Source organism: Sapajus apella, unplaced genomic scaffold, assembly GCF_009761245.1.
Source record: "Sapajus apella isolate SASKATOON/1434 unplaced genomic scaffold, GSC_monkey_1.0 scaffold37, whole genome shotgun sequence".
Taxonomy (NCBI): domain Eukaryota; kingdom Metazoa; phylum Chordata; class Mammalia; order Primates; family Cebidae; genus Sapajus; species Sapajus apella.
The window spans coordinates 5,006,536-5,032,699 of record NW_022436977.1 but is presented as its reverse complement, the minus strand read 5'-3'; the positions used below and the strand labels follow the sequence as shown (position 1 = coordinate 5,032,699).

The 26,164-nt window shown below is 38.2% G+C and overlaps 1 protein-coding gene and 3 long non-coding RNA genes across 8 annotated transcripts in view; all 4 read right to left on the bottom strand.

Moving 5' to 3' along the window:
• Nucleotides 1-2,494: 2,494 nt before the first annotated feature.
• Nucleotides 2,495-6,091, bottom strand: LOC116564285. Its single transcript, XR_004274829.1, has 2 exons — nucleotides 4,991-6,091; nucleotides 2,495-3,300 (listed from the first exon to the last, which is right to left on the bottom strand). It is a non-coding gene; the product is annotated as an uncharacterized LOC116564285 (long non-coding RNA).
• Nucleotides 6,092-8,320: 2,229 nt separating this feature from the next.
• Nucleotides 8,321-26,164, bottom strand: part of ICE2 (interactor of little elongation complex ELL subunit 2) — a 61,519-nt gene continuing 43,675 nt past the window's right edge. For 2 of the 5 annotated variants that reach the window (XM_032297278.1, XM_032297282.1), the window contains 4 exons: nucleotides 20,839-20,923; nucleotides 17,962-18,012; nucleotides 14,023-14,281; nucleotides 8,321-8,998 (listed from right to left, as the gene is read on the bottom strand). In XM_032297278.1, coding sequence (XP_032153169.1) covers nucleotides 8,870-8,998; nucleotides 14,023-14,281; nucleotides 17,962-18,012; nucleotides 20,839-20,923 — 524 coding nt within the window. In that variant the 3' untranslated portion in view covers nucleotides 8,321-8,869. The remainder of the gene's footprint in view (nucleotides 8,999-14,022; nucleotides 14,282-17,961; nucleotides 18,013-20,838; nucleotides 20,924-26,164) is intronic. The other 3 variants (XM_032297280.1, XM_032297279.1, XM_032297281.1) reach the window with 3 other exon arrangements.
• Nucleotides 14,785-16,814, bottom strand: LOC116564286. The gene is made up of 2 exons (XR_004274830.1): nucleotides 15,640-16,814; nucleotides 14,785-15,313 (listed from the first exon to the last, which is right to left on the bottom strand). It is a non-coding gene; the product is annotated as an uncharacterized LOC116564286 (long non-coding RNA).
• LOC116564287 lies at nucleotides 24,757-25,863 on the bottom strand. The gene is made up of 2 exons (XR_004274831.1): nucleotides 25,281-25,863; nucleotides 24,757-24,969 (listed from the first exon to the last, which is right to left on the bottom strand). It is a non-coding gene; the product is annotated as an uncharacterized LOC116564287 (long non-coding RNA).

Here is a 26,164-nt window from a genome sequence, read left to right as displayed (position 1 = left end):
GGACAATACCATTTTTTAAAACTTTTAAATCTGAAGTAAACTTAAGTTTATATAATTGTTGCAGAAATACTATATATAGCTCCTATATGCATTTCATCAAAATCCCTGTTAACATTTTACTGCCCAGATCCTTCAATTGGAGAATAAGTTGCAGAAATGATGCCCCATTACCAATTTATACTTTGGTTTTTAATTCCTAAGTATGGGACATGCACTGACATAACCACATCACAGTCAGGAAATTAACATTAATAAATCACTACCAACTAATCTATAAACTCCATTCAAGTTTTGCCAATCATTTCAATAATGTCCTTTATTGGTCCAGGATCCCAGCCAGGATCATGAGTCACATTCAGTTAGTTTTCTTTAATCTGCAGTAGTGCTACAGTGTGAAGGAACGGGAATTTCTGCAGATTACTATTTACTTTATAGACTGTCACTCAGTTTGGATTTCTGTGATATTTCCTCATGATTTACGTGTATTTGGAAGGAGTGTATCACAGAAGTGATGCTGTGCTCTTCTTGGTGCATATGAAGAAACACTGTTGATTTGTTTCATTACTGGTGATATTAATTTGTATCACTTGATTAAGATGGTTTCAGCCAGGTTTCTTTTTGGCATTGATTAACAGGTATTTCATACATGTTAAGTAAGTAATTTGTGGGGAGATTCTTTAAGGCTATGTAGCTACCTATTTATTATGAAGTTTTAGCTCACCACATTTAGTATCCATTGATGATTCCTAGTTGAATAATTATTACCCTGATTTCAAATTGATTTTTCTTATTTCACCAATTTATTGGTTGCCATTCTATCATAGAACAGAATGTTTCCTTCCTCCCTATTTATTAATTTCTATCACGATGAGCTCATAGATTCTTATTTCACTCAAAGGATTACAATATTACTATTATCATTTGATGCCCAAATTTTCCTGAATTTGGGAACTCCTTTAAGCTACAGCCTCTGTATTTCTGATATGGCCCTTGGTTTTTTTAGCACTTTTATTTTTTTTGAGATGGAGTCTTGCTCTGTTGCCCAGGCTGGAGTGCAGTGGAACAGTCTCGGCTCATTGCAATCTCTACCTCCTGGGTTCAAGCCATTTTCCTGCCTCAGCCTCCTGAGTAGCTGGTATTACAGACTCGAGCCACCACGCCCAGCCAGTTTTTGTATTTTTAGTAGAGATAAGGTTTCACCATGCTGGTCAGACTTTTTCTTTTTTGAAGACAGGACCTCATTTTGTTGCCCAAGCCAAGGTGTAGTGGCATGATCACAGTTCACTGCAGACTTAACCTCCTGGGCTCAATGAATCCTCCCACCTCAGCCTCCCAAGTAGCTGGGACCATAGTCACATGCCACTATGCCCAGTGAATACTTACTTTCTGATGCAACATCATGTTCCAGATTCATCTTCCATTGACCCTAACCCAGACTTAGAATCAGTAATTTCTTCAAGGAGCCCTGGTTTCTCTTAGTGAAGAAAGGGATACAGAAACCAAGTGTTACATGTGCCACTGCTGTTAGACTGTCACTGCATCTAGAGTCTCTCAGTAGAATAAGGAAATATGGGCAGGGCACAGTGGCTCACACCTGTAATCCCAGCACTTTGGGAGTCCGAAGCAGGTGATCACTTGATGTCAGGAGTTTGAGACCAGCCTAGCTAACATGGTGAAACCCCATCTCAACTAAAATACAAAAATTAGCTGGGTGTGGTGGCGAGTACCTGCAATCTCAGCTACTCGGGAGGCTGAGGCAGGGGAATCACTTGAACCGGGAAGCGGAGGTTGCGGTGAGCCGAGATTGTGCCACTGCACTTCAGCCTGGGCAACAGGATGAGACTCCATCTTAAAAAAAAGTTAAAAAAAAAAAACAGGAGAAGGAAATATGTATGCATATGTACCCATACAGCTATAACTGTTTCTTCATCTCTCTCACTGTGTATATTAAATACCATTAGTTCACTCCAATACTTCCAATTCCAGTCGAGTATCACAGGGTGTATTCTTGCCTTCCCCTTTCCCATTCTCCTCTTTTCCTGGAGTGCAATGGTGCAATCTCAGCTTACTGCAACCTCCGCCTCCCAAGTTCAAGTGATCCTCCTGCCTCAGCCTCATGAGTAGCTGACATTACAGGTGCCCGTCACCACGCCCAGCTAATTTTTGTATTTTTAGTAGAGACAGTGTTTCAACAGGTTGACAAGGCTGGTCTCAAACTTCTGACCTCAGGTGATCCATCCACCTCAGCCTCCCAAAGTGCTGGGATTACAGGCATGAGCCACCATGCCAGGCCTCCATTATTCTCAATGTATTTCTTTATTTGCTTAATGAACCTGGTATGTAACCTAAGTCCAGGCCCTTAGCCCAAACAAAGGGGAAGAGGTGTATCTTAGTCCATTTTGTGCTGCTAGAACAGAATACCACAGGGTGATTTATAAAGAACAGAAAGGTAATTCTCACAGTTGTGAAGACGAAGAAGTACAAGATTCAGGCACTTGTATCTACTGTGTGCTTTACTGTGTCCTTACATGGTGGAAGTCAGGAGGGCAAGAGAAGATGAATGTTGAATTATCACATAATAATAGATCAGAAGAGGATGAATCCACCCCATGTATCCTTTTCATAATAGCCTAATCCAGTCATGACTTAGCCATCTTCTCAAAGGCCACACCTCCCAACACTGTTGCATTAGAGATTAAGCTTCCAACACATGAAGAATTCTGAAAGGGAACACACTGAAACCACAGCAAAGAGAAAATTTAAAAAGGCCAGGTTGGTCTCAGACATGCCAGCCTCACCTCTCCTCAGCACAAAGGTGAGCCCCCAACACAACATGCCTATCTATTCCTCTCCCCTAAGTTGCAGACCCACATTTTCAGTGTTCTATAGGGCATTCCCTTAGTTGTTCTGCTGCTATTTGGTTGACAACACAATGTGTCTTTTCACCCCAACCCTATTCTAACATTTTCATTTAAGTCAGCAGCAATGCTTAGCAAAAACCTCAGTTGTCTCTGAAACATCTTACTGCATAACTCTACACATACATGCTGTTTTGTGGACCATATCTTGCTTACTGAAGTCTCTATCACACCCCTACCTCTAACCTTATCAGCTGGAGAACATGCACACATCAATAATATGGATGCTCATTAACTTGTCATGGAGTTATATCCAGATTAACTCATCATGAGTTTAGGCTGAGCACAGTGGCATATCCCAATAATTACATCACTTTGGGAGGCCGAGGTAGAGCACTTGAGGTCTGGAGTTCAAGATCTGCCTGAGTAACATAGCAAGACCCTGTCTCAACAAAAATAATAAACAAACAACGAATACGTTGAAAACACTGTAAGTTGAAAATTTATGTAACATACCTAACCTACCAATGAAAAAACAGAATAGCTGTACGGATACTTGAAGTATGATTTCTATGAATACATACTGCTTTGACATCATTGTAAAGTCAAAAAATCCTAAGTTGAACCATCATAAGTCAAGACCGTCGTTACATATTTACTGAATGTTTGCTGTTTGCCAAGGTTGATTCTAGATACAGGGAAAAATAAAGTGTGGTTCTTAGCTAAAGTTTCAGCTCATTTATGAGATGTTTTTGGATGCCTACAGGTAGACCAACTCCTATCTCTTCATGTAACTCTTACCCATTATAGAAACTAATTACAATATTTACATTTTTGTACCCATTTAGATGTCTGTCTCCTTCTGTGAAACTGTAAACACTGAAAAATATGTTTTAATTTACTTTTGTATTTTCAACACCTAGCACAATGTCTATTACCCAGTTGTGAATCAATGTTACTAGTAAACATTCATTTTGAGGATAGGGTAAAGTCACGCATCTGCTGCCTTTTAAACAGCTTTCCAATTCATACCTTTATAATCCACCTGCTGTATGTATGGTTAACACCTCCTTGCCATTGGTCTTTCTCCTCTCTAAATAATTATTTATATTGTAGTCTTCCTAAAATTAACCATTTTGCTTAAAAGCCTTTAATGCCTCCTCATTGCTCTCAGAATCAAATCAAACTATATTCAGTATCTCCTACTATTGAGCTCCAACATAACTCCTCAAGCTCATCTCCCATTTATTACATTTCACCCCATGCTTTTCACATGACCAACTTTGCTTATTTCCTAAATCCAACCCCTTTCATGATTTCCTCTCACACTGCAATGCTCTGCCTCCTGTTTTCCATTTTTATGTGTCTTTCAAAGAGCTTAGAGGTCTTTTCTACCGTGCCTTTCTCTGATTTCTTACTCCTTTGCACTATTGTGTCAGTTGAACATTTTCACTTACAGTTAATTATGCATATCTACCCCCCCAATTAGATTAGGAAATAATCTTAAGGCAGAAACCAATATTAAATTTATCTTTAAATACCAAGAGATTGGTTACTGCATTACACCCATCCAATAAATACTCAAAAAATGCATTGACAATTCAATAGAGGACAGGCAAGGTTTTGATAGGCAATAATAAAAAATCCAAGTAGATGTAGAATCATGTACAACAGCATGCAGGCAGGGACAACTGCTAATTTATGTAATGTTAAAGCCTGGCTAGAGCAGATGTTGAATTAAGGCAGTGCTTGGAAGGGACTGGAAACTCATGTTATCAATGTGGCTTTGCTCTACTGGTGTACGTCTCTTAGACTATGTGTACATACTTTCTAGTGCTATATATTTTTAAATAAGCAAAACCTAGGATAGGGAGCACAGAAAATATTCCTTCTCCCTACCCCCACAAGAAACAGAATTTAAAGAAAAGGGAAGGAGAAGTTCAACCCATTAATCACAGAATCTTTGTAACGGTTCTTCACTTTCAAAACAGCAATTAGGTGATACTTAGGCCTTCCTCCTACTTTCTTAAAGAATCAACCAGGCTATAGCTCATATACTGAAAGCAAACACATCTGTCAAGGCAAACTCTTGACTGTTTAAATCTGTTTGATGAAGTAATCTACAAACCCACCCATCTTGGAAATACAGGTCTGGTTCTCGGTTCTTTCAGTAAGTTCTGCCTGGCAGGGCAGATCCACATCCCAGATAGATGCCTTGTAAGTGTGTCTGCCATAATATGCCTTGTTAAGTAGTCTGGACATGAGCCAAGGGGACATGACAACAATAGATGAATCAATGAAATGAATCCCCTTTATTTCCACAGCTCAACAAAAAACTCAATCAATCTGTTACCAAATACTTTAAGGTTTGATTAAAAACTACTGTATATCTATAATGCATAGAAAACATCTTAATATCTTTACAATATGTCCATTAGGAACTAGATGCAGTATGCTAGTAATAAAAAATTAAAATGTGTTCTTTCCTCTCCCTCCCCTATACTAGTTCATAGCATACGTGTTGACTTAGAAATATGGTCACAAATTTTCCAAACTTCTCCCTTAAAAGGTGGAGCTTAAGTGTGGGCTTAGCAACTTACCAGTTAATCCTTCGGATGACTACAGCCCTAGCCAAGAGCCTGACTGAAACTTCATGAGAGACCTGGACTCCTGACTCATGGTAACCGTGAGATAATTTTCTTAACTATCTTAAGTTTTGGGATAATTTATTATTCAGCAAATTGTTTATAGCCAATATAGCACCCAAACCTAGAATCCAAAAGTAGAATGACTAAAGGAAATAAATACTTTAAATCAACTTTCTTCCTACTCTAACCACAGTACTATTTTCTCAGTGGGTAACATCATCATTTACTCAGTACGTCAAATGAGAAACCCAGAAGCCATACTTTACTCTCCTCGTTAATCCCAAAACTTAGTTGTCATTTTTCCCCCTATACATCACCTGAGCCTACCCCTACTCTTGTTGCTTTAATTCTGGGCCATTGCCATTTTTAAATTACTATAACACAACCTCCCAACATTTTTTCCCTCGTTTCGCAGCTCTAACACATTCTCTAGACTAATGCCAACAAGAGCCCTTTTCAAAAACCTATCAAATCATGTCAGTTAATTAACCTTCACTACTGGTTCCCACATTGCACAGGACAAAATTCCAATCTCTTAGCATGGTCTATCTGTCCCTGTCCTGTACTCTTCTCTCTCATCTCTCATGTTCATAGCATACAATCTTTTCATCTTTCACCTTTTCATAGGCTTAGTTTCACTTAGTTTCTTTGTGGAAGACTTTTTATTTTTCCCCTTTAACTCCTACTATTTTTAAAAGACTCAGCTGAAGCTCTATCTCAGAAAACCTTAACTAACAGAATCTAGTTGAATGATTTTCTTATATTACTTTATCAAAGCACTTATTACATAGATCAATATAGTGTCTTCCACTAGAACGTGAGCTCTTGAAATAAAAAAACTATCTTTGGTATCTACACATTCATGCATCTAATTTGTAACTACTAAGCAACTACATGACAGGCACTGTATTAGGTGTTTCTTACTTAATGGTGAACAAAACAAACACGCCTTTGTCCTTGCAGAGCTTGAAATCTAAAAGAAAAGAGAGTAAGTCAAAGAAACAAATAAATATGGTGAGATCTGAAAAAACAATGCTATGAGAGAATAACTGTGGGGACCTACTTTGGAGTGCATGGCATATAGTTGTACTCAAACACTCACTAAATTAAAGTGTTTTCAAAGAGGTGTGTGTAAATTATGCCTTCAGTGCTGAGGTGTAAGTGGGCCAGGTTGAACACATCCTTGCTAACATAAAGTCTGATTTTCAAAAGAAAATCTTGCTCATTTTTTGAGATAGGGTCTTGATCTGTCACCCAGGATGGAGTGCAGGGGCACCACCATAGCTCACTGCAGCCACAAACTCCTAGGCTCAAGTGATCCTCCCACCTCAGCCTCCCAAGTACCTGGGATTATATACTGCTAAACATATTGCCAGTTACTTCTTGGCTTATACACTCTCAGTACTAAAAATCAAGAAAAAGAACCTGAAGCATGATCAAATGCATGTTAAAAAAGGAGGCTGCACTAAGTACAAGCAAAAAACTAGCTTTATATATAATCAGTGTTATTCAAATATATGGCTATATGTTTTACTATGTAAAAAGCAATATTAAAAAAAGTGAAAGGCAAGTCTTTCTGGTATTCAGAAGCTCGAAGCAACCACTATCTAGCTTTTTTAAAAGAGTACATTCCATTTTGGTGCACACAAGTGCGCATTAGAAACAAAGAAAAGGAAAAAGTAAAAGAGCACATTCCAAGGGAATCCCTGCCTCTCCCTTAGCTCACTGCCAAATGATTCACAACCAAAACATTTCCCAGATATGTGGCTTAAAGCACAAAAAACTGAGTGTTTAAAAAAAGGGAATGGCAGGAAGAGAAAACAATTTATCAAGATGCAATTTTACTAATAATTACTTCTTAAATAACGTTAAAATGTTTTAGAATCAAAAAAATCTAAATGAAACAAAACTTGGTAGTTAAAGACAAGTATTTTCAACTGTTACAATATTTGAGGAGATTTTTAGGTCTAATTTCTTAGCAATTAGGCAAAAAAATAGCTATTCTTTAACATAGAACAGCTAAAAATTCAATGCAAAGCAATTATCTAGGATTACAAAACTTGTATTTTACAAATGACATACATAACTTCTGAAAATTTTAGTGTAAGAGTTTTAAAGATTAAACAAGCCTGTCCTTTCTTTCTTTCTTTCTTTTTTTTTTTTTTTTGAGACAGGGTCAACACTCTGATACTCAAGCTGAGTACTGTGGTATGGCGATCATGGCCCACTATAGCTTCGACTTCCTAAGCTTAAGCAATTCTTCTGCCTCAGCCTTCTGAGTGGCTGGGACTATAGGCGCACACCACCACACCCGGCTAACTTTTTTACTATTTGTAGAGATGAGGTCTCACTACGTTGCCCAGGCTGGTCTCGAACTCCTGGACTTGAGTGATCCTCCGACCTCGGCCTCCCAAAGTACTGGGATTAGGGTGTGAGCCACCGCGCCCAGCCCTGCCTGTTGTTTCTTAAGTCCAAATTTGCTACAGCAACATCAGCTGATTATAACCTTTTCTGAATTAATCTGTAGGCCCAGAAAATTTAAATCAATCAGTATAGATGAGGATAAAAACAGCTTATGCTTTACACATTAACCTTGTCCGTTGGAGGAAAGATACTGGCTTTTTTTCTGGAGAGAAAATTCATCTCTTTGCTTTCACCAGCATATTTCAACACTTAGCTTGAATCTAGGTACATCGCAGAGGGATTTGTCATCAAACATGTCATATCGCCAAAAAAAAAAAAAAAAAAGACATTTTTTTTTTTTTTTTTTAAAAACACACTGATAGTTGCCAAACAAGAAGATTGTAATCTGACTTTTCAGAGGCAGGGAGTTTTAATTTTTGGCTTCTGTAATGGAATTTGACCAGGTTTTTAAATGTACTAGCTTTATTAACCTGCAGCATTCATCATTTTAAAGTATATAAAAACTTATCTTCAACAGTGGCAATGTTTAACCTTTTGAGTCAGTCTCAATAGACTGGCAATATAACTAACAATACATAATGATAAGTGTTGTTCTTGGTAAAAAAAAGCAAATTATATTTATATTTACAATTTTTAGAAAAGGTTTAATGTAAAAATATTTTTCTTCTTTATATATTTCCCTGCCATGAATATGTTAAAACATATCAAGATCCTCCTCAGACTTTAAAGGTGGAAAGCATAACATTCCATCTTAGTTGAAACACTCCTTCACATAGCCAATGTATTTTTTCAAGGCACTCTAAGAACTCTTGAGGATACTATGGGAAAAATGTTCTTCTTGCCTTCTGATCTTTTAGTCATATTTTACCTCAAATTTTTCTAAATTAAACACTGTTATAACTGTTACTTTTTTTAATTTAATTTTCCATGGTACAGTCCTCAAGTTATTTTTCTTTTATTTGGAGCCACTCCTTCAGTTTCAACTTGCTGAGCAGGCAAGCAACTGCTTTTGGTTTCCATGGTAACTGGATTCCTGTGGCTGCGTGTAGGCATTCTTGTTCCACCAACCTAAGAGATGAAGCAGAGAACAGAACAGCCTAATGTATCTACAACATACTTATATACAGTCAACTCTGTAGTAGTTACACATGTCTTAACCACCCTGCAAATGATCTCTTTCATACTTTTAATTTCCAGCTACCTGGCTGTTTCTAAACAAGTTTTAATCTGACACATTTTTAAAGTACTAAACTTCAAAATAACCATCAGAGAAGGGGACAGATCTGAGTAGATGGGGAGAAAAGTGAACGGGGAAACTATTCCCTATTAAACTTATTAGAGGTTGACATGATAAATTAGAAATCAAAGGAACGACAGGCCTTTTGAGTGACATGTGTACAATAATTAAACTGAAGGACAAGAAAAAGGAAGAAGTGAATAGGGAGGGAGAGAAAGGAAATACAAGAAGGTAAGAGGTGGTAAAGAGGGAGAAGAAATTACATGGACATACAAGAAAGACAATATGAAGGATAGGGAAGAAAAGGAAAGAAAATGAGGAAAGATATGAAGATTAAGAAAAAGTCCAAGGCCGGGCGCGGTGGCTCAAGCCTGTAATCCCAGCACTTTGGGAGGCCGAGGCAGGTGGATCACAAGGTCAAGAGATCGAGACCATCCTGGTCAACACGGTGAAACCCCGTCTCTACTAAAAATACAAAACATTAGCTGGGCATGGTGGTACGTGCCTGTAATCCCAGCTACTCAGGAGGCTGAGGCAGGAGAATTGCCTGAACCCAGGAGGCAGAGGTTGCGGTGAGCCAAGATCGCGCCATTGCACTCCAGCCTGGGTAACGAGCGAAATTCCGTCCCAAAAAAAAAAAAAAAAAGTCCAAGAGGGAAGAAGAAAAAAAGAGTTAAAGTATAAGGAAGGGAAAAGACAAGAACGCAAGCAGAAGGGAAACACTGAAGGGCTGAAAAGAGGAAAGCAAGAAAGACATAAGAAAAGGGGGAGAAAAAACTAGAAGGGGGAATACAGAGGATGGGCAAAGGGGAAGAGGGAGGTTGAAGTGGGGGAATAAACTCTGTTGTGGTTCTGCCTTCAAGTTTACCCTTCCTTACCCTTACTTGCTAGCTCACACAAAGAGAGATGGTCTATTTTTTTTTTTTCTTTTTTGAGACAGTCTTGCCCTGTTGCGCAGGTTGGAGTGCAGTGGTACAATCTCTGCTCATTGCAACCTCCACCTCCTGGGTTCAAGTGATTCTCCTGCCTCAGACTCCAAGTAGCTGGGATTAAAGGTGTGTACCATCATGCCTGGCTGATTTTTGTATTTTTAGAAGGGACGGGGTTTCACCACGTTGGCCAGGCTAAGTCTGGAATTCCTGACCTCAAGCGATCCGCCCGCCTCGGCCTCCCAAAGTGCTGGGATTGCAGGCATAAGGTACCGCACCCAGCCAAGGTGGTTATAAGAATAGACACAATCCCTTGCTATGTAGTCATGTTAAAGATGAGATCTGGAAATGCTGTCACCAGCTTGGCCCCTGAGAGAACATAAAGCTTTTTTTTTTTTAAAGAGTAGTAACGGAGAAGGCAAGATCACACAGAGGACCAAAGTTGCATAGCCTGAAAACATTTACACAGAACCTGCCCAAATATGCCTTTATTTTCCCTAGCCACCTTGCTCTCTTCCTATTTCTTCATATTCTGTCCAGTGAATTTCAGGCCTGGGATTGCTAGGTGATAGTATAACTCCAAGCACTCTCTCTCATAATGCTAGCCCAACAGAACTACTGCTGGCATTTGCTCCAAGGAGTTACATTCTCACTGGGAATGGATCAGACTCTGGCTTCCCTTATTTAATATCTACTGTCCCTTTAAAAAGCATTTTTTGGTTTACACTTACATGATCAGAAAATATGAAGTGAGTAGAGATCTGTGTGTCTGAATCTGATAAAATTTTGTAATACACTGATTAGAAATGTGCTGCGATTTTTAGATGATCTATGCCATTCCTCATTCAGCTGTTATTTCCTATAAAGGTATACTGGTCACACTAATTGTATCTATTAAAATCTTTGAGAAAAGCAAGTATTTTGAAAACTTCCACTGCAAGACTGTATGTGTTTGAATGTGTAAAATGAATGTTTATTACAGAAGCTATAGAAGGAGAAAAGGAGTAAGTGTGAAGCTGCTGGAAGACTAAAAGCAGAAGTCAAAGGCATCCCAGAAAGCAAACGGGACCCTTAAATACCTCTACTTGATGCAGTAGGGAGGCAGATGCAGGCTCTACTGGCTTCTCTCTCATTATAAGTACCAAAGGCAACTATACAAGGATGCGATCAGAATTCAAGTGGACTTGTGACTATGGGATCACATTAGAGGGGAACATTTGAACAAATTTTTATACCATGAAAATATGCAGATAATTTCTATTTTATATAGCTCTTACTTCCCTAGTTTCCTGAAAGATGTCGTCTTAACACTGCTGCTAAGGCTAGAACCCCTATTTGTGCTTAGCTGGGATGGGACTAGAAGGCCCATTCCCATGGCCTGGCCAGGAGGTAGGGAGGAAGATGGGGTAATTCCTATCAAATACAGGGCCAGATCGTCGGGAGGTGAGTAGATAATCAAAAACTTTCTACTGGTTTTCAAAAATATATCAAACCAAGTATTAGTTATCTAATTGTCCACTGTACCTAATGCTGGGCTATACCACAGCCTGGGCCTGGATAATCTCGCTAAGTATTTGTTCCTGGACTGAATGCATGAAGCACACTCTGTGACATACATGTAATTGATAATATGTGGCCAAACTGTGAACATATGGCATTTCTCCTTTTCCAAATACAGTCACATTTTGGTCAAAATGAGCTGCATATGCAACAGTATTCCCAAAAGATTATAATGGAGCTGAGAAATTTCTATCATCTAGTGATGTCACAGCTATTAGAACATTAGCAGTGCAATGCATTATCTTGTCTACATTTGGATACACAAATACTTGCCAGTATATTACAACTGCGTACAGTATTCAGTATAGTAACATGCTACACAGGTCTGTAGTCTACCTAACAGCAATAGGCTATACCATATGGCCTAGGTGTGCAGTAAGCTACACCATCTAGGTTTGTGTAAGTAAACTCTATGGTATTTGCACAAAGACAAAATTGCCTAACACTGCATTTCTCAGAATGTATCCCTGTCATTAAGTGATACATGACTATAAATTGTGTTCTTACTATACTTAAGCACATTTTAAACCACATTATTTTAAAAATCAAATCATTAAAGTATTTCCAAAGCATAAGCATACAACACTATTTTAGTGTCAGTCTATATCAGTAAGTATATGACTCATTTTTTTTAGAAACACCTTGTATACACATAATACATTTTTCCTTTCACTTGAAGTTGTTCAATTCCAAGGTATTAAACTGTTCATTTTCAGTAAAAAGGAACAAGCCACCCCCACACACAATTATATGTTATAGGTGAGAGACTATAATCAGTGTTTCTAAATTAAAAGGAAATCATTCTCCTAGAAAAACACAGATCCTTCAAAAATAGTTCTTCAATTATTTTTAAGTTACTTAAGAAAAATTTTCCTTAGGTTATAAAAATGACTACTTATATTAAACTGGAAGCAGACAACCAAAACTGTAGATAAAATAGCTTAAAATGCTAACAAGTAACTTTCTGCATTCTTTCACTTGTCCCAACTTGTTAACATTTATACTTTCTTGGCCCAAGCTAAGTAGGAATATACAAGGAGTTCTCATTTCTAAAAGGATACTCCCAAACAGTAACTTAGGGTGGAGAACTAAGAGACATAAACAAACAACTCTGTTTACTTTAAATTATTTCAAAATCCTCAGTATTTGCATTCCAACTATTTCTCATAAGGATTTGAGGACATTTACAAATTAATTCAGCATAATACAGACAGTAAAAAGGAAGAATACACAAGCGATAGATGCTCTGGGGCAACCATAATGAGAAGATAGTAACTCAGACAACAATTTTGGCTCAAAGACTTTTGGCAGTAGGTAAGGAAAATATACTAGATTGTCAATCTTGAACACATTCAGAATCATGTGTAGAAAGCAAAACTATTTTTCTTTTCTTTTTTGAGACAGAGTCTCACTCTGTCACCCAGGCTAGAGTGCAGTGGAGTGATCTGAGCTCACTGCAACCTCTACCTCCCAGGTTCAAGCCATTCTCCTGCTTCAGCCTCTCAAGTAGCTCGGATTACAGGCATACCACCACAACGCCCAGCTAATTTTTGTATTTTTTGGCAGAGATGGGGTTTCACCATGTTGGCCAGGCTGGTCTCAAACTCCTGGTCTCAAGTGATCCACCTGCCTTGGCCTCCCAAAATGCCGCGATTACAGGCCACCGCACACACTTGAGAGCAAAACTTTTCTTACAATTAAACTCAAATTGGAATTTCTTACACAATACACAGAATGAGTGACATAGTAGAGAGTATCTCTAGCTATGGCTTTATAAGTTTCAGATAACGTCATTCAACTGCTATTTCTGGTAAAAATTCTATAAAGAGAGTAATATTCATTGTAATTCAGTAAGTACTAAGTTACATAATACTTAGCAAAACACAATTTAGGTCCTTAATGCTTTAGTTGTATTTTAACAAACTACTAATACTTCTTTTACCTCATTCTAATTAATAATGTTCAATTATATCGTAATTTTATTACAGGTGCTCTTCTGCAAATTGCCTGGAATGCTTAATGAAGTGAAACCCAGTATACATAAATAAAAATTACAGAAATATCCATAACTTTGCTTTTCATAGGAATATAAGGATTTAACTATGTGGATGCCTTACCCATATACCCACTGTTCAAGCTAAGACAGTCTCCTTTATTGGACTTAAAAATCTTACAAAAATAAAAAGTTCCACTACCATGAATACTGGACTCAGTACAGTGTACAACTTTACCCTTCCTATGGATATTGTTTTTAGATTGGTGCTGTGATTAATATGGCAATGAGAACATCAGGGTGAAATATAGTATAGTCAGTGAAATAAATAATAAAAAACCTAATGAAACTTTAACTTCAAAAAAGATCTTACCTTTTGTTGTGTTGTGGTATCCAGTGATTTGGGTGGAAAAGTACAAGGTATTCTTCCATGATGGATATGATATGGTAATAACAGGCTGGGATCTAACGGTACCCAGGGAACTGACAGACTGGAAGGTATACCAGGAAGGCCACAATGTGTTTTATACAAATTGTATGCCGTCCTAGTAAATTTTCCATCAGAGGCCTTATAGATCAGGAGTGAAGAGTCTTCTGCTGCATGAGATAACAAGTAGGAACCCTCCTGCAAGCTAAATCCACACAATGAAACTCAACCAGTGGCTCACCATGTCAATTTCAACAGCACTTTCTTAATCATAATCTATTAGTAAAATTGAAACTTATGTGAAGATCACACCACCCCTAAAAATACTTTTATGACAAAATAAGATTTAAGAAATCTTTAAAATTTATTTTATGCTTTTTAGACAACTAATTTTAATTCTTATTCCAAAGTTCAGAATAGTTGATCATTTCCTTTTTACTTTAATATCAATTTGTAAATTTTCATTTAATGGGAAACAAATAGTGTGCCTAATTCTCTAATCCATGGATTAGATATTTATAGGTATCTACACTGAAAAGCATTCTTACAGCATTTTCGTTCATTTAACACTGAAACTATTTTGCACCTAATAATAGATAGATGACTAGACACAAAAGTGAAGGTGACATGTTTGCAGCACTGAGTAGTTTAAAATAAAGTGGAAAAAACAGTCAATGGAAACACACATAATACAACACGAGGTGCTAGGAGGGTAACAGCAACAATAGCAGCTAGCAGGTACTGAATGTTTATTATGAGCTAACTAATATAGCATGACTTCACGTCGATTTTCTCATTAGATCTTCCACAATAAACCTTCAAGGCCTATTAATTTAAGGTGATAAATAAACAAGTTAGAGATGCTAAGCAATTTGCCCAAAGTTCTAAGTGTAGGTTTAGGTATAAACCTAGACATTTGAACTCCACAGGTCACACCCTTAATCACGATCCTCTACTATAGCAATAACCAGCTATGTTGAACATCAAGTCCATATTTTCCTTTTCTCCTTAGAAAGCTTTAAATATTTCAATGTATCACCATAAAGAACCAAAGGGATATGAATAAATATACTGTGCTTTCTTGGGGATACAATCCTCTGGATCAACGATGTTAAGGAGAACATCATTCTTTCCCACAACATATTAAAGAATAAAGATTTATCATACTTTAGCTACATAGATTTGCCTATAAGTCTAGTAAGTTACATTTTTTAAATTTTAAATTAATTTTAAATTTCTTTTTTTTCTTTTTTTTTATTTGGAGACGGAGTTTCGCTCTTGTTACCCAGGCTGGAGTGCAATGGCGCGATCTCGGCTCACCGCAACCTCCGCCTCCTGGGTTCAAGCAATTCTCCTGCCTCAGCCTCCTGAGTAGCTGGGATTACAGGCACGCACCACCATGCCCAGCTAATGTTTTGTAGTTTTAGTAGAGACGGGGTTTCACCATGTTGACCAGGATGGTCTCGATCTCTTGACCTCGTGATCCACCCGCCTCGGCCTCCCAAAGTGCTGGGATTACAAGCGTGAGCCACCGCGCCCGGCCTAATTTTAAATTTCTTTAACTTTTAAACTGAAAAGTAATAAGTGTTAGACAATTACTCTTATCCTCTGAATTTTTTTCTCCAATCACTTTCATATTTCCATATAAAGAAATGAATAATAAATTATTTGATAGTAGGAATAACATTTCAAAGATTGAGCTTTAATCAATGAAAATCATATATCTTAAATACTTCCACTAAAAATGAAGAAAGCTTTGGTTTACAGAATAATGTATTAATATTTAATTCATGGAAAATGAAAGATACTCTAAGGAAGAGTATCTTATAAGTGCTGTACATGTCTAATGTACATGGATAAATATAAACTATGGTAGGCGGAATAATGGCCTCCTAAAAATGTTTATGTTCCAAACTCAGAACCTACAAATACATTACATGGCAAAAGTAAATTAGGGTAGCAGATGGAATTAAGGTTGCTAATCAACTGACTTTAAAATGGTCAGATTTTATGAGATTATCCACTGTAATCACAAGAGCACTTAAAAATGGAAAGAGAAGGCAGAAGAGACTCAAGAGGGAGATGTGACTGTACAAGTTCAGAGACATTCGATGTGAGAATGACTCAACTTGCCTTTGTAACTTTGAAGATCGAGGAACAGAGCTACAAGCCAAGGAAAAGGAATGCAGGTGGCCTCTAGAAGCTACAAAAGGCAAGGAACAGATCTTCCCAGAGCCTATAGAAAGGAATGCAGCTTTGCAAATGCCCTGATTTTAACCCAGTAAGTCCTGTTAGACCTCTGACTTGAGAACTGCAAAGTAATAAATCTGTGTTGATTTATGACACTAATTTTGTGATTTGTTACAGCCACAACATAAAGCTAATACACAAACTAAATAAAATATTGATAATAAAATTTCAAAACTCATCTGGCAAATTTCATGCATAAGCATTGTATGTAACATGGAGAAGAGAATACATAAAATAAAAATCCTGTGACATCATCAGAGAATATAAGAACTGAAAAGTCCCTAGGAAGTTATTGCACTTGACACCATCATTTTACAAATAAGGAAACTGACATCAAGTGGTTTAACAGAGTTCTTCAGAACCAGGACTTTGAAATTCCGACCTTAAGTTCAGATTCAAGTTGTTTTCAAGTTTATCCTTCAGTAAGGGCAGAAGATAAGGAACGCAAACATTCATATAACAAAACAGTTTGATAAATGATCAAGGGGAAATACCTTGATCTATATTCTAAGACTTGCAATGGACCTAAATGACTGTTCATTTAACTCTATGTTCTTTCTTTCTTTTCCTTTTCTTTTCTTTTTTTTTTTGAGACAGAATCTCGCTCTGTTGCCCAGGCTAGAGTGCAGTGACGTGATCTTGGCTCACCGCAAACACGGCCGCCGGGATTCAAGCAATTCTCCTCCCTCAGCCTCCTGAATAGCTGAGATTACAGGCACACACCACCATGCCCAGCTAATTTTTGTGTTTTTAGTAGAGACGGGGTTTCAACATGTTGGTCAGGCTGGTCTCGAGCTCCTGATGTCGTGATCCACCCGCCTCGGCCTCCCTAAGTGCTGGGATTACAAGCGTGAGCTACCGCGCCCGGCCAGCTCTGTGTTTTTCTTTATCCTGAAAGTGAAAATAATATAGCTATGGTAGGCTGAATAATGGTCCCCCCATGATGTCCATATCCTTATCTCCAGAACCTGTGACTATATTACATTTAACGGTTCTGCAAATGTGATTAAATTAAGAATTTTGAGATAAGGGGATTATCCTAAATTATGTGATCGGGCCAAAAGTAATCGCCAGGGACCTTATAAAAGGGAGGCAGAGGAAGATTTTACCACAAAAGGGGAGAAGGCAATGTGACGAGGACGCAGAGATCTGAGTGACATGCCCTGATGATGGAGGAAAGAGCCACAAGTCAAGGAATACAGGTGGTCACTAGAAACTGAAAAATGTAAAGAAATGATTCTTTCTTCAGACTCCAGAAAGGACCTGCTGACACCTGGACTTTTACCCAGTAAAACTGACTTTGGATTTCTGACTTCAGGAACTAAAAAGAATAAATCTGTGTTGTAAGTCACCAAGTTAGTGGCAATGGGTTATAGCTGTAACAGAAAATTAATACAGTAATAGACTTACAGGAAAATGTAGTTGTAAGCTCATTAAAGCCAGATACTATGGCATTTATATTTTTAGAATATTTTGTTTTATATTTTTACAATATAAATTTTTACATTTGACAGAGTAATTTTTGCATTTCTAGGTTATTTTCTCTATTCCTAACAGTATATTTTCAAAATTTCTAAGAATTTTCATCTAAGAAAATCAGCATCTACCAAAGAAAAACGCCTAAAAAATACTTACCTACTTAATTTCTTTAGAATGTGTTGAAGGATGTTAAATAAATTGGAAATCCTAATAAACAAAAGAAATTCATGTGAAATTAAACTGTAGGAAACTTACTTTTAGCAATTATAGCTGAAAAATGTCCTCAATAACAACAACAACAAAAACAGGACATGACATAATGTAAAACAAAGAACACTGAAACTTATTTCTATTTGAATTACATTATAATTTTACTTAGTTTTTGTCATTTCCTTTTTTTTTTCTTTCTTTTTTTTTTGAGACGGAGTCCTGCTCTGTCTGTTGCCTGGGCTGGAGTGCAGTGGTGGGGATCTCTGCTCACTGTAACCTCCACTTCCTAGGTTCAAGTGATTCTCATGCCTCAGCCTTTCAAGTAGCTGGGACTATAGGTAAGTGCAGCCATGCCAAGCTGATTTTTTTGTATTTTTAATAGAGACGGGGTTTCACCATGTTGGCAAGGCTGGTCTCAAGCCCCTGACCTCAGGTGATTCACCCGCCTTGGCCTCCCAAAGTGCTGGGATTACAGGCATGAGCCACAGTGTCTAGCCAATTTTTGCCATTTCACAATTTCCTTTCATTATCATATTTGGCTTTGTATCAGAGCAGTTGTAAAGAGATCACTATTACATGTTCATATTATATACTTTAAAAAAATGCTAAGAGGTCTTTAGTAGAGCCAATATGCAAAAGAGTTCGTCTTTTAGAGATGGTGGTGAATTAGCTTCCAAAAAAAAAAAATAGGTCCGTTAAACCTGTGATGACAGAGAAGACACTAACTCAGGACAGGATAGCTAATGGGAAATAAAATACAGATATTATTTTAAACATTTCTTTAGTAGTTCTTCTAGACCTAAAGTCATTCTCTGTTTTTTTTTTTTTGAGATCTCTGTGGCCCAGGCTGGAGTGCAATGGCGTGATCAGCTTACTACAACCTCTGCTTCCTGGATTCAAGTGATTCTCCTGCCTCAACCACCCAAGTAGCTGGAATTATAGGTGGCTACCACCACACCTGGCTAATTTTTGTATGTTTAGTATAGATGGGGTTTCACCATGTTGGCCAGGCTTGTCTCGAACTCCTGAGTGCAAGTGATCTGCCTGCCACAGCCTCCCAAAGTGCTGGGATAGGCATGAGCCACTGTGCCCAACCTCCTTGTTTTTATAAAAAATGGCTTTCATTGGGAAAAGTAAGGCAGGTGGAGAGTAAGGTATGGAAAAGCTTTTCTATTCACATATATATATAAAAAAGTTACTCTTCAAGAAAAGCAGTCCTTGTAATACAAGCAGACACAGTGAAGTATAAGTGGAGAGTTCAACTTTGGATCTGGGACCCTTAAAAAACTCTGTTAAGCCTGGGAAAGCTGGAATTATGCAGCTTGTAGAATTCAGAATCATTTCTCATCCTAAGTAGGAATCAAACATATTAACTTCCAAGGCTATAACCAACTTAGCCTTGCGCTCTAAGGCCTATCACTCTAATATTTCCTCATATATAAAATGGAGATTATACTACTACCAGCCTTTCCTAGGAAGTTGTGAGATGCAAATGAGATAATACTCCTAAGTTATTTTCCTTTGCATTTAGACATTTAGAGTTCTGAGTACAATAAATTCATTTCAGTCACGTGTATAATAATACTCGGTAGATGCGCAAACTTTCAGAAGTTAGACTGTCGGAGTTTTTGACTATACTATTCTTTCCCTTACCTGTAATGGAGTAAAATGTTTGCTTCCCATGCTTGGTGGCCACTTTGGCTCTAGCATCCCTTGTCTTACATAGAAAGGCTGGTGCTACTGGCCTTATACTGAATTTGGAGATGGAGATAATTAATATAAACAAATAACAAATTGAGTCTGGGCTCCACCAATGGATGAATGAATAAAGAAGATGTGACAAACACCACCCCCACACCACCCCCCCACACAATGGAATATATTCAGCCATAAAAGAAACAAAACTCTGTTATTTGCATCATGGATAGAACTGGGAGTCATTATATTAAGTTAAATAAGCCAGGCACAGAAAGACAAATACTGCACACTGTCAATCGTATGTAGAAGCTAAAAAAGTGGATCTCATGGAGGTACAGAAGAATAGTTACAAGTGACTGGGAAGGAAACAGATGGGGGAAATGAGAAGATGGTTAAGGTGCTAGACAGAAGAACTAACTTCTAGTATTCAATAGTATAGCAGGGAAATTACAGTTCATAATAATTTACTGTATATGTTAAAATACCTAGAAGAATTGTAATGTTCCTAACACAAAGATAAATGTTTATGGTGAAGGATATTCCAATTATCTTATTTGATTATTACACATCATATATGGGTATTAAAGTATCACATGTATCCCTAAAACATGTATAACTCTTATATATATCAATAAACAAACAAAAACAAAACAAAACATACTGCTGGCCAGGCATGGTGGCTTATGCCTGTAACCCCAGCAATTTGGGAGGCTAAGGCAGGCACATTGCTTGAGTCCAGGAGTTTGAGACCAGCCCAGGCAACAAGGGGAAATCCCATCGCTACAAAAAAATACAAAAACGAGCTAGGCATGGTGGTGCATGGTTGTAGTCCCTACTCAGGAGGCTGAGGTGGGAGGATCCCTTGAAACAGACAGGCAGATGTTGCAGTGAGCTGAGATCACACCACTCACTGCACTCCAGCCTAGGTGGCAAAATCAGATTTTGTCTCAAAATAACAAAAAACAAAAACAAGGGAAATCAAAACTGGGTCCAATAAGACCTCTATACATAAAAGGATTAAAAGTCTTGAAAGCAATTTAAGCTTAACCAGTATTTAGAGATAAAGGAAAATTAATGATCACATTAACAAGTTTTCAGTTCTCACCACAAAGTAAATTTTCTTACTTGAGTGCTGAAAGCTTTTCTTTTAATTCTTCTGAAGTAATTTCTTCCAGTAGAAAAAGCTTTGAAGTAAACGCATCGATATGCCCTAAAATATCAAATTTAAAAGGAACAAGCAATTGCAGTATTTAGAAAACAAAAAGCCAAGTTATCCTGTCTCCTTAAAAATGCTTTCACAAATTTTAATGACTGTAAAGAAATTCTACATTTTAAAAGGAGAAATACATGTTTTATTCAGTTTTAGGCAAAGCTGTATTTTAAAATGACATAATTCAGATTATAAAATATATTCATTCTAAAATATCTGCTGAATATATAAAAGTTTACATATGTCCACACATACAAAATAATTTCAAAGCCTACAACTTATGAACAACTGTCAAAGTGCTAGTGTTTCTAATTCCTATGAAAGTCACATTTTTATGGCGTTTGTGAGGATAAATACATACCTACTATCAAAACAGGCAGAAAAAATCACATGTATAGCCTGGGGCTTTCTAAGACACACTTGGTTCTTTGTTTTTTCTTTTCTTTCTGACACACTCGGTTCTTAAAATAAAAATCAGATTATAAAAATCTGGCCTAATATTTTAAATTAAAGCATACCATAAGATTTCCCACTGTTAAATAAAAAAATCAAAGCAGTATATTTGAAGTCTTACTTTCTTTTTCCAGACAAATTTTCACTCTTGTTGCCCAGGCTGAAATGCAATGTCACGATTTTGGCACACTGCAACTTCCACCTCCTCGGTTTAAGCAATTCTCCTGCCTCAGCCTGCCAAGGAGCTACAGGTGCCTGCCGCCACACCTGGTTAATTTTTATGTGTTTTTACACAGAGACTGGGTTTCACCATGTTGGCGATGCTGATCTCAAACTCCTGAGCTAGGTGATCCACCTGCCTTGGCTTCCCAGCGTGCTGGGATTACAGGCTTCAGCCACTATGCCTGGCCCAAGTCTTACTTTTTCTTTTTTTTTTTTTTTTTTTTGAGATAGAGTCTTCCTGTGTTACCTGGGCTGTAGTGCAGTGGCGCAATCTAGGCTCACTGCAACCTCGGCCTCCTGGGTTCAAGCTATTCTTGTGCCTCAGCCTCCTGAGTAGCTGGGACTACAGTTTGTGCACCATGACTCCCAGCCTTTTTTTTTTTTGGTAGAGATGGAGTTTCATTATGCTAGCCAGGCTGGTCTCGAACTCCTGGCCTCAAGCAATCTGCCCGCCTTGGACTCCCAAACTGCTCAGATTACAACTGTGAGTGACTGCGCCTGGCCCCAAGTCCTACTTTTTTTTACAAACACAGTATGAATCTAGAATTCCAAAAAACAAAATAGCAAATTATTAATATGATGCTTTTGTTTTAAAAAATAATGCATATGTTCTAAAACAGAACAGACTGAGAGCTAATACTAAGGTCCTGAAATATATCAACGAAAAGTGACATAAAAGATAGTCCTGGATTAAATATTATACAATCAAGTCAAGACTAAAATCATATGTATTGTGCCATAGTTAAAAACATCAACTAGCATGATGAGAATATAATACGTATCAATGTTGAAAATACATTTTTATTTTTTTTAACTCTTAATGTTTAGGTACCAAAACAAATTACCTGGAAAGCTGATGTCAATCACTGGGCCAATTAAAAATGCACATAATTTAATCTTTCATTTTCTTACCAAATCCCCTTTCATTTCATTTACTTTATGCTCACAAGAATAGAAACATTTTTACCAGATGCCTTTCTTCTAAGACAACAAATTCATTTGTTCACACACCTACTTGTTATTTCTTATGCCAGGTTTTACCTCTGCACTTATTATATGTAACACTTATTACACAGTGGCATTTCTAATAAGAAAGACACATTGTAAGGATTTAATAACCACAGAAAGGGAGTATTAAGCATAGTAACTTTTATTTACTTATTTATTTTTTGAGACGGAGTTTCACTCTTGTTACCCAGGCTGGAGTGCAATGGCGCGATTTTGGCTCACCGCAACCTCCGCCTCCTGGGTTCAGGCAATTCTCCCGCTTCAACCTCCTGAGTAGCTGGGATTACAGGCACGCACCACCATGCCCAGCTAATGTTTCGTATTTTTAGTAGAGACGGGGTTTCATCATGTTGACCAGGATGGTCTCGATCTCCTGACCTCGTGATCCACCCGCCTCAGCCTCCCAAAGTGCTGGGATTACAGGTGTAAGCCACCACGCCCGGTGAAGCATAACAACTTTTAGATGTTTACTGATTATGTCTTTGGGAAAACTAATAGTTCTTACCTATTGAAAGCAATTTATTTTAAAAAATATGTATTATGGTGCATGTCAAATATGGTCTGTCAAAAATAACCATAAAGAGAATACTGCCGGGCGCGGTGGCTCAAGCCTGTAATCCCAGCACTTTGGGAGGCCGAGGCGGGTGGATCACGAGGTCAAGAGATCGAGACCATCCTGGTCAACATGGTGAAACCCCGTCTCTACTAAAAAAAAATACAAAAAAATTAGCTGGGCATGGTGGCGCATGCCTGTAATCCCAGCTACTCAGGAGGCTGAGGCAGGAGAATTGCCTGAACTCGGGAGACGGAGGTTGCGGTGAGCCGAGATCGCGCCATTGCACTCCAGCCTGGGTAACAAGAGCGAAACTCCGTCTCAAAAAGAGAATACCACACTAAGTGCTATGAGGATCTACCTCCTCAAGGAGTTCACAACTCTCAACACTGGAGTCTTCTAACCTTTAGGTCTCAAATAAGATATATGTGTGCTTAAGATAATCATCACCTCAGCCCTTCAGACAGCTAAGCAATGCTTGGGTTGGGAAAAGCTTCCTGGCTGTTACCTTTCAGCCACGAGCAATTTCTCTTATATATTACAGTGCACTATACAAATATTTACGCGCATCAAGATTGCAAAGCACTGCTTTATAGACTACAAATAAAATCTACACATAATGAAAATAAAACCTTTATATACATGCATTCATTCATACATATATGCACACAGACATATACATGCATACACATACATTCATGTGTATAGGTACTCCTAGCTTTGCATGCACTGTGGGACCATAAACATGACTATACAGGCTGAAACTCTACAATTTTAATAATCAACGAGGAAAATTACAACTGTTCCGTTACATTTAAATCTTTTGTCAAAACACTATGAATTTTCTATCAATCATAAATGTATAGGAAAATGAACAGAACAGTAAAATATTTTAGTACACTAATTCAAAACATTAAAGGGTTCTATTTCTTTATGAAACATTAATCAAGAGCAGTTTGAATAGTTTTTGCTTGTTACCTTCTTGCAGAACTTGTGACAGGAAGGATGCATCTTCTTTCTTTTCTTTTTTTATGAGACAGGGTCTCACTCTGTCACCCAGATTGCAGTGCACTGGCACGATCTCAGCTGACCACAACCTCCATCTCCCAGGCTCAAGCGATTCTCCTGCCTCAGTCTCCCAAGTAGCTGGGATTATAGGTGCACATGACTGACGCCTGGTTAATTTTTTGTATTTTCAGTGAAGACAGGGTTTCATCATGTTGGCCAGGCTGGTCTTTAATTCCTGATGTCAAATGCTCCACCCACCTTGGTCTTCCAAAGTGCTGGGATTACAAGAATGAGCCACTGCACCTGGCCTGATGCACCATTTCTATGCCATGGTGAACCATTACATTCCTTTCTGAGTTAGGATCAGCATCCAAAACTCTATCCTTTGTGCCTTCAATGTCATGAAATAACTTCAGGAGTTCGTTTAGTGTAAAATCTTATGCCAGTGTCACTTGTTCATCTTTTATGTCACAACCACTTTCTTTTTCATTTATAAGTTCGCTTTCACTAAGTTCGTCTGGCAGCAAATCTAGAGTCACCAGAACAACAGCAGAGCCAACATTCCCACTATCTTGTATTTTCTCTGTAATTCCATTTATGTTCCATTTAAGTTTCACTTCTGGCAGTATCACCTTTTTTTCTTTGCTTTGCTTTAATAGTTGTTGGCCAATTCTCTCTTTTGATCATCTACTTTTGTAACATATCACACGGGTTTATCACTGGGACACAGAGTCAACACAACTGCACACGTTGCTTTCTGTGCATGAGCTCAACAGGTGCACAATAACCAATTATAAACAGACTTTTTTTTTTTTTTTTTTGAGACGGAGTTTCGCTCTTGTTACCCAGGCTGGAGTGCAATGGCACGATCTCGGCTCACCGCAACCTCCGCCTCCTGGGTTCAAGCAATTCTCCTGCCTCAGCCTCCTGAGTCGCTGGGATTACAGGCACGCGCCACCATGCCCAGCTAATTTTTTGTATTTTTAGTAGAGACGGGGTTTCATCATGTTGACCAGGATGGTCTCGATCTCTTGACCTCGTGATCCACCCGCCTCGGCCTCCCACAGTGCTGGGATTACAGGCTTGAGCCACCGCGTCCGGCCATAAACAGACTTTGAAAGAAGTGACATGACTGGTCCCTGATCATGATATGCCTATTATTTACTGTGATTTGTACACTGAAGGGCCAGCAATGAAGCTTATACTTTATGTAATGACTCACTGTTAATATATATCATAATTAAAACTTTTGCTTATTGAAACTGTGTACTAAACGAGGACTGCCTGTATGTCAACTATATAAAACTCATCAATATGATAGGATTGGAGGGTGGATACAGAAGTTGTCATGAGGCCACGTGGGAACTTGTCTTAAAGAAGTAAATCTTAAAAAAGTTTTTATGGGGAAAAGATAGATTATTGCAACTAGGGAAAGATGAGAACATGTTTATAACAAAGCAAAGCAAACAAACAAATCACAAGTGTCTTTACTTGAAAAAGAGACTATAAGCTATAGAACTGATGTTCCAAGTGTGGTCCCTTAACAAGCAGCATCAGCACCACCTGAGAAAGTCTCAGGTGCCAATGTAGACCTAGTGAATCAAGACATTCCAGGGTAGGGGCCAGCAATCTCCACTTTTACATGCTCTTCAAGTGATTTTCTTCAACAACTTTCTTAAATTAAAAGGGTATTGTAGGCCGGGCGCGGTGGCTCAAGCCTGTAATCCCAGCACTTTGGGAGGCCGAGGCGGGTGGATCACGAGGTCAAGAGATCGAGACCATCCTGGTCAACATGGTGAAACCCCGTCTCTACTAAAAATACAAAAAATTAGCTGGGCATGGTGGCGCGTGCCTGTAATCCCAGCGACTCAGGAGGCTGAGGCAGGAGAATTGCCTGAACCCAGGAGACGGAGGTTGCGGTGAGCTGAGATCGCGCCATTGCACTCCAGCCTGGGTAACAAGAGCGAAACTCCGTCCCAAAAAAAAAAAAAAAAAAA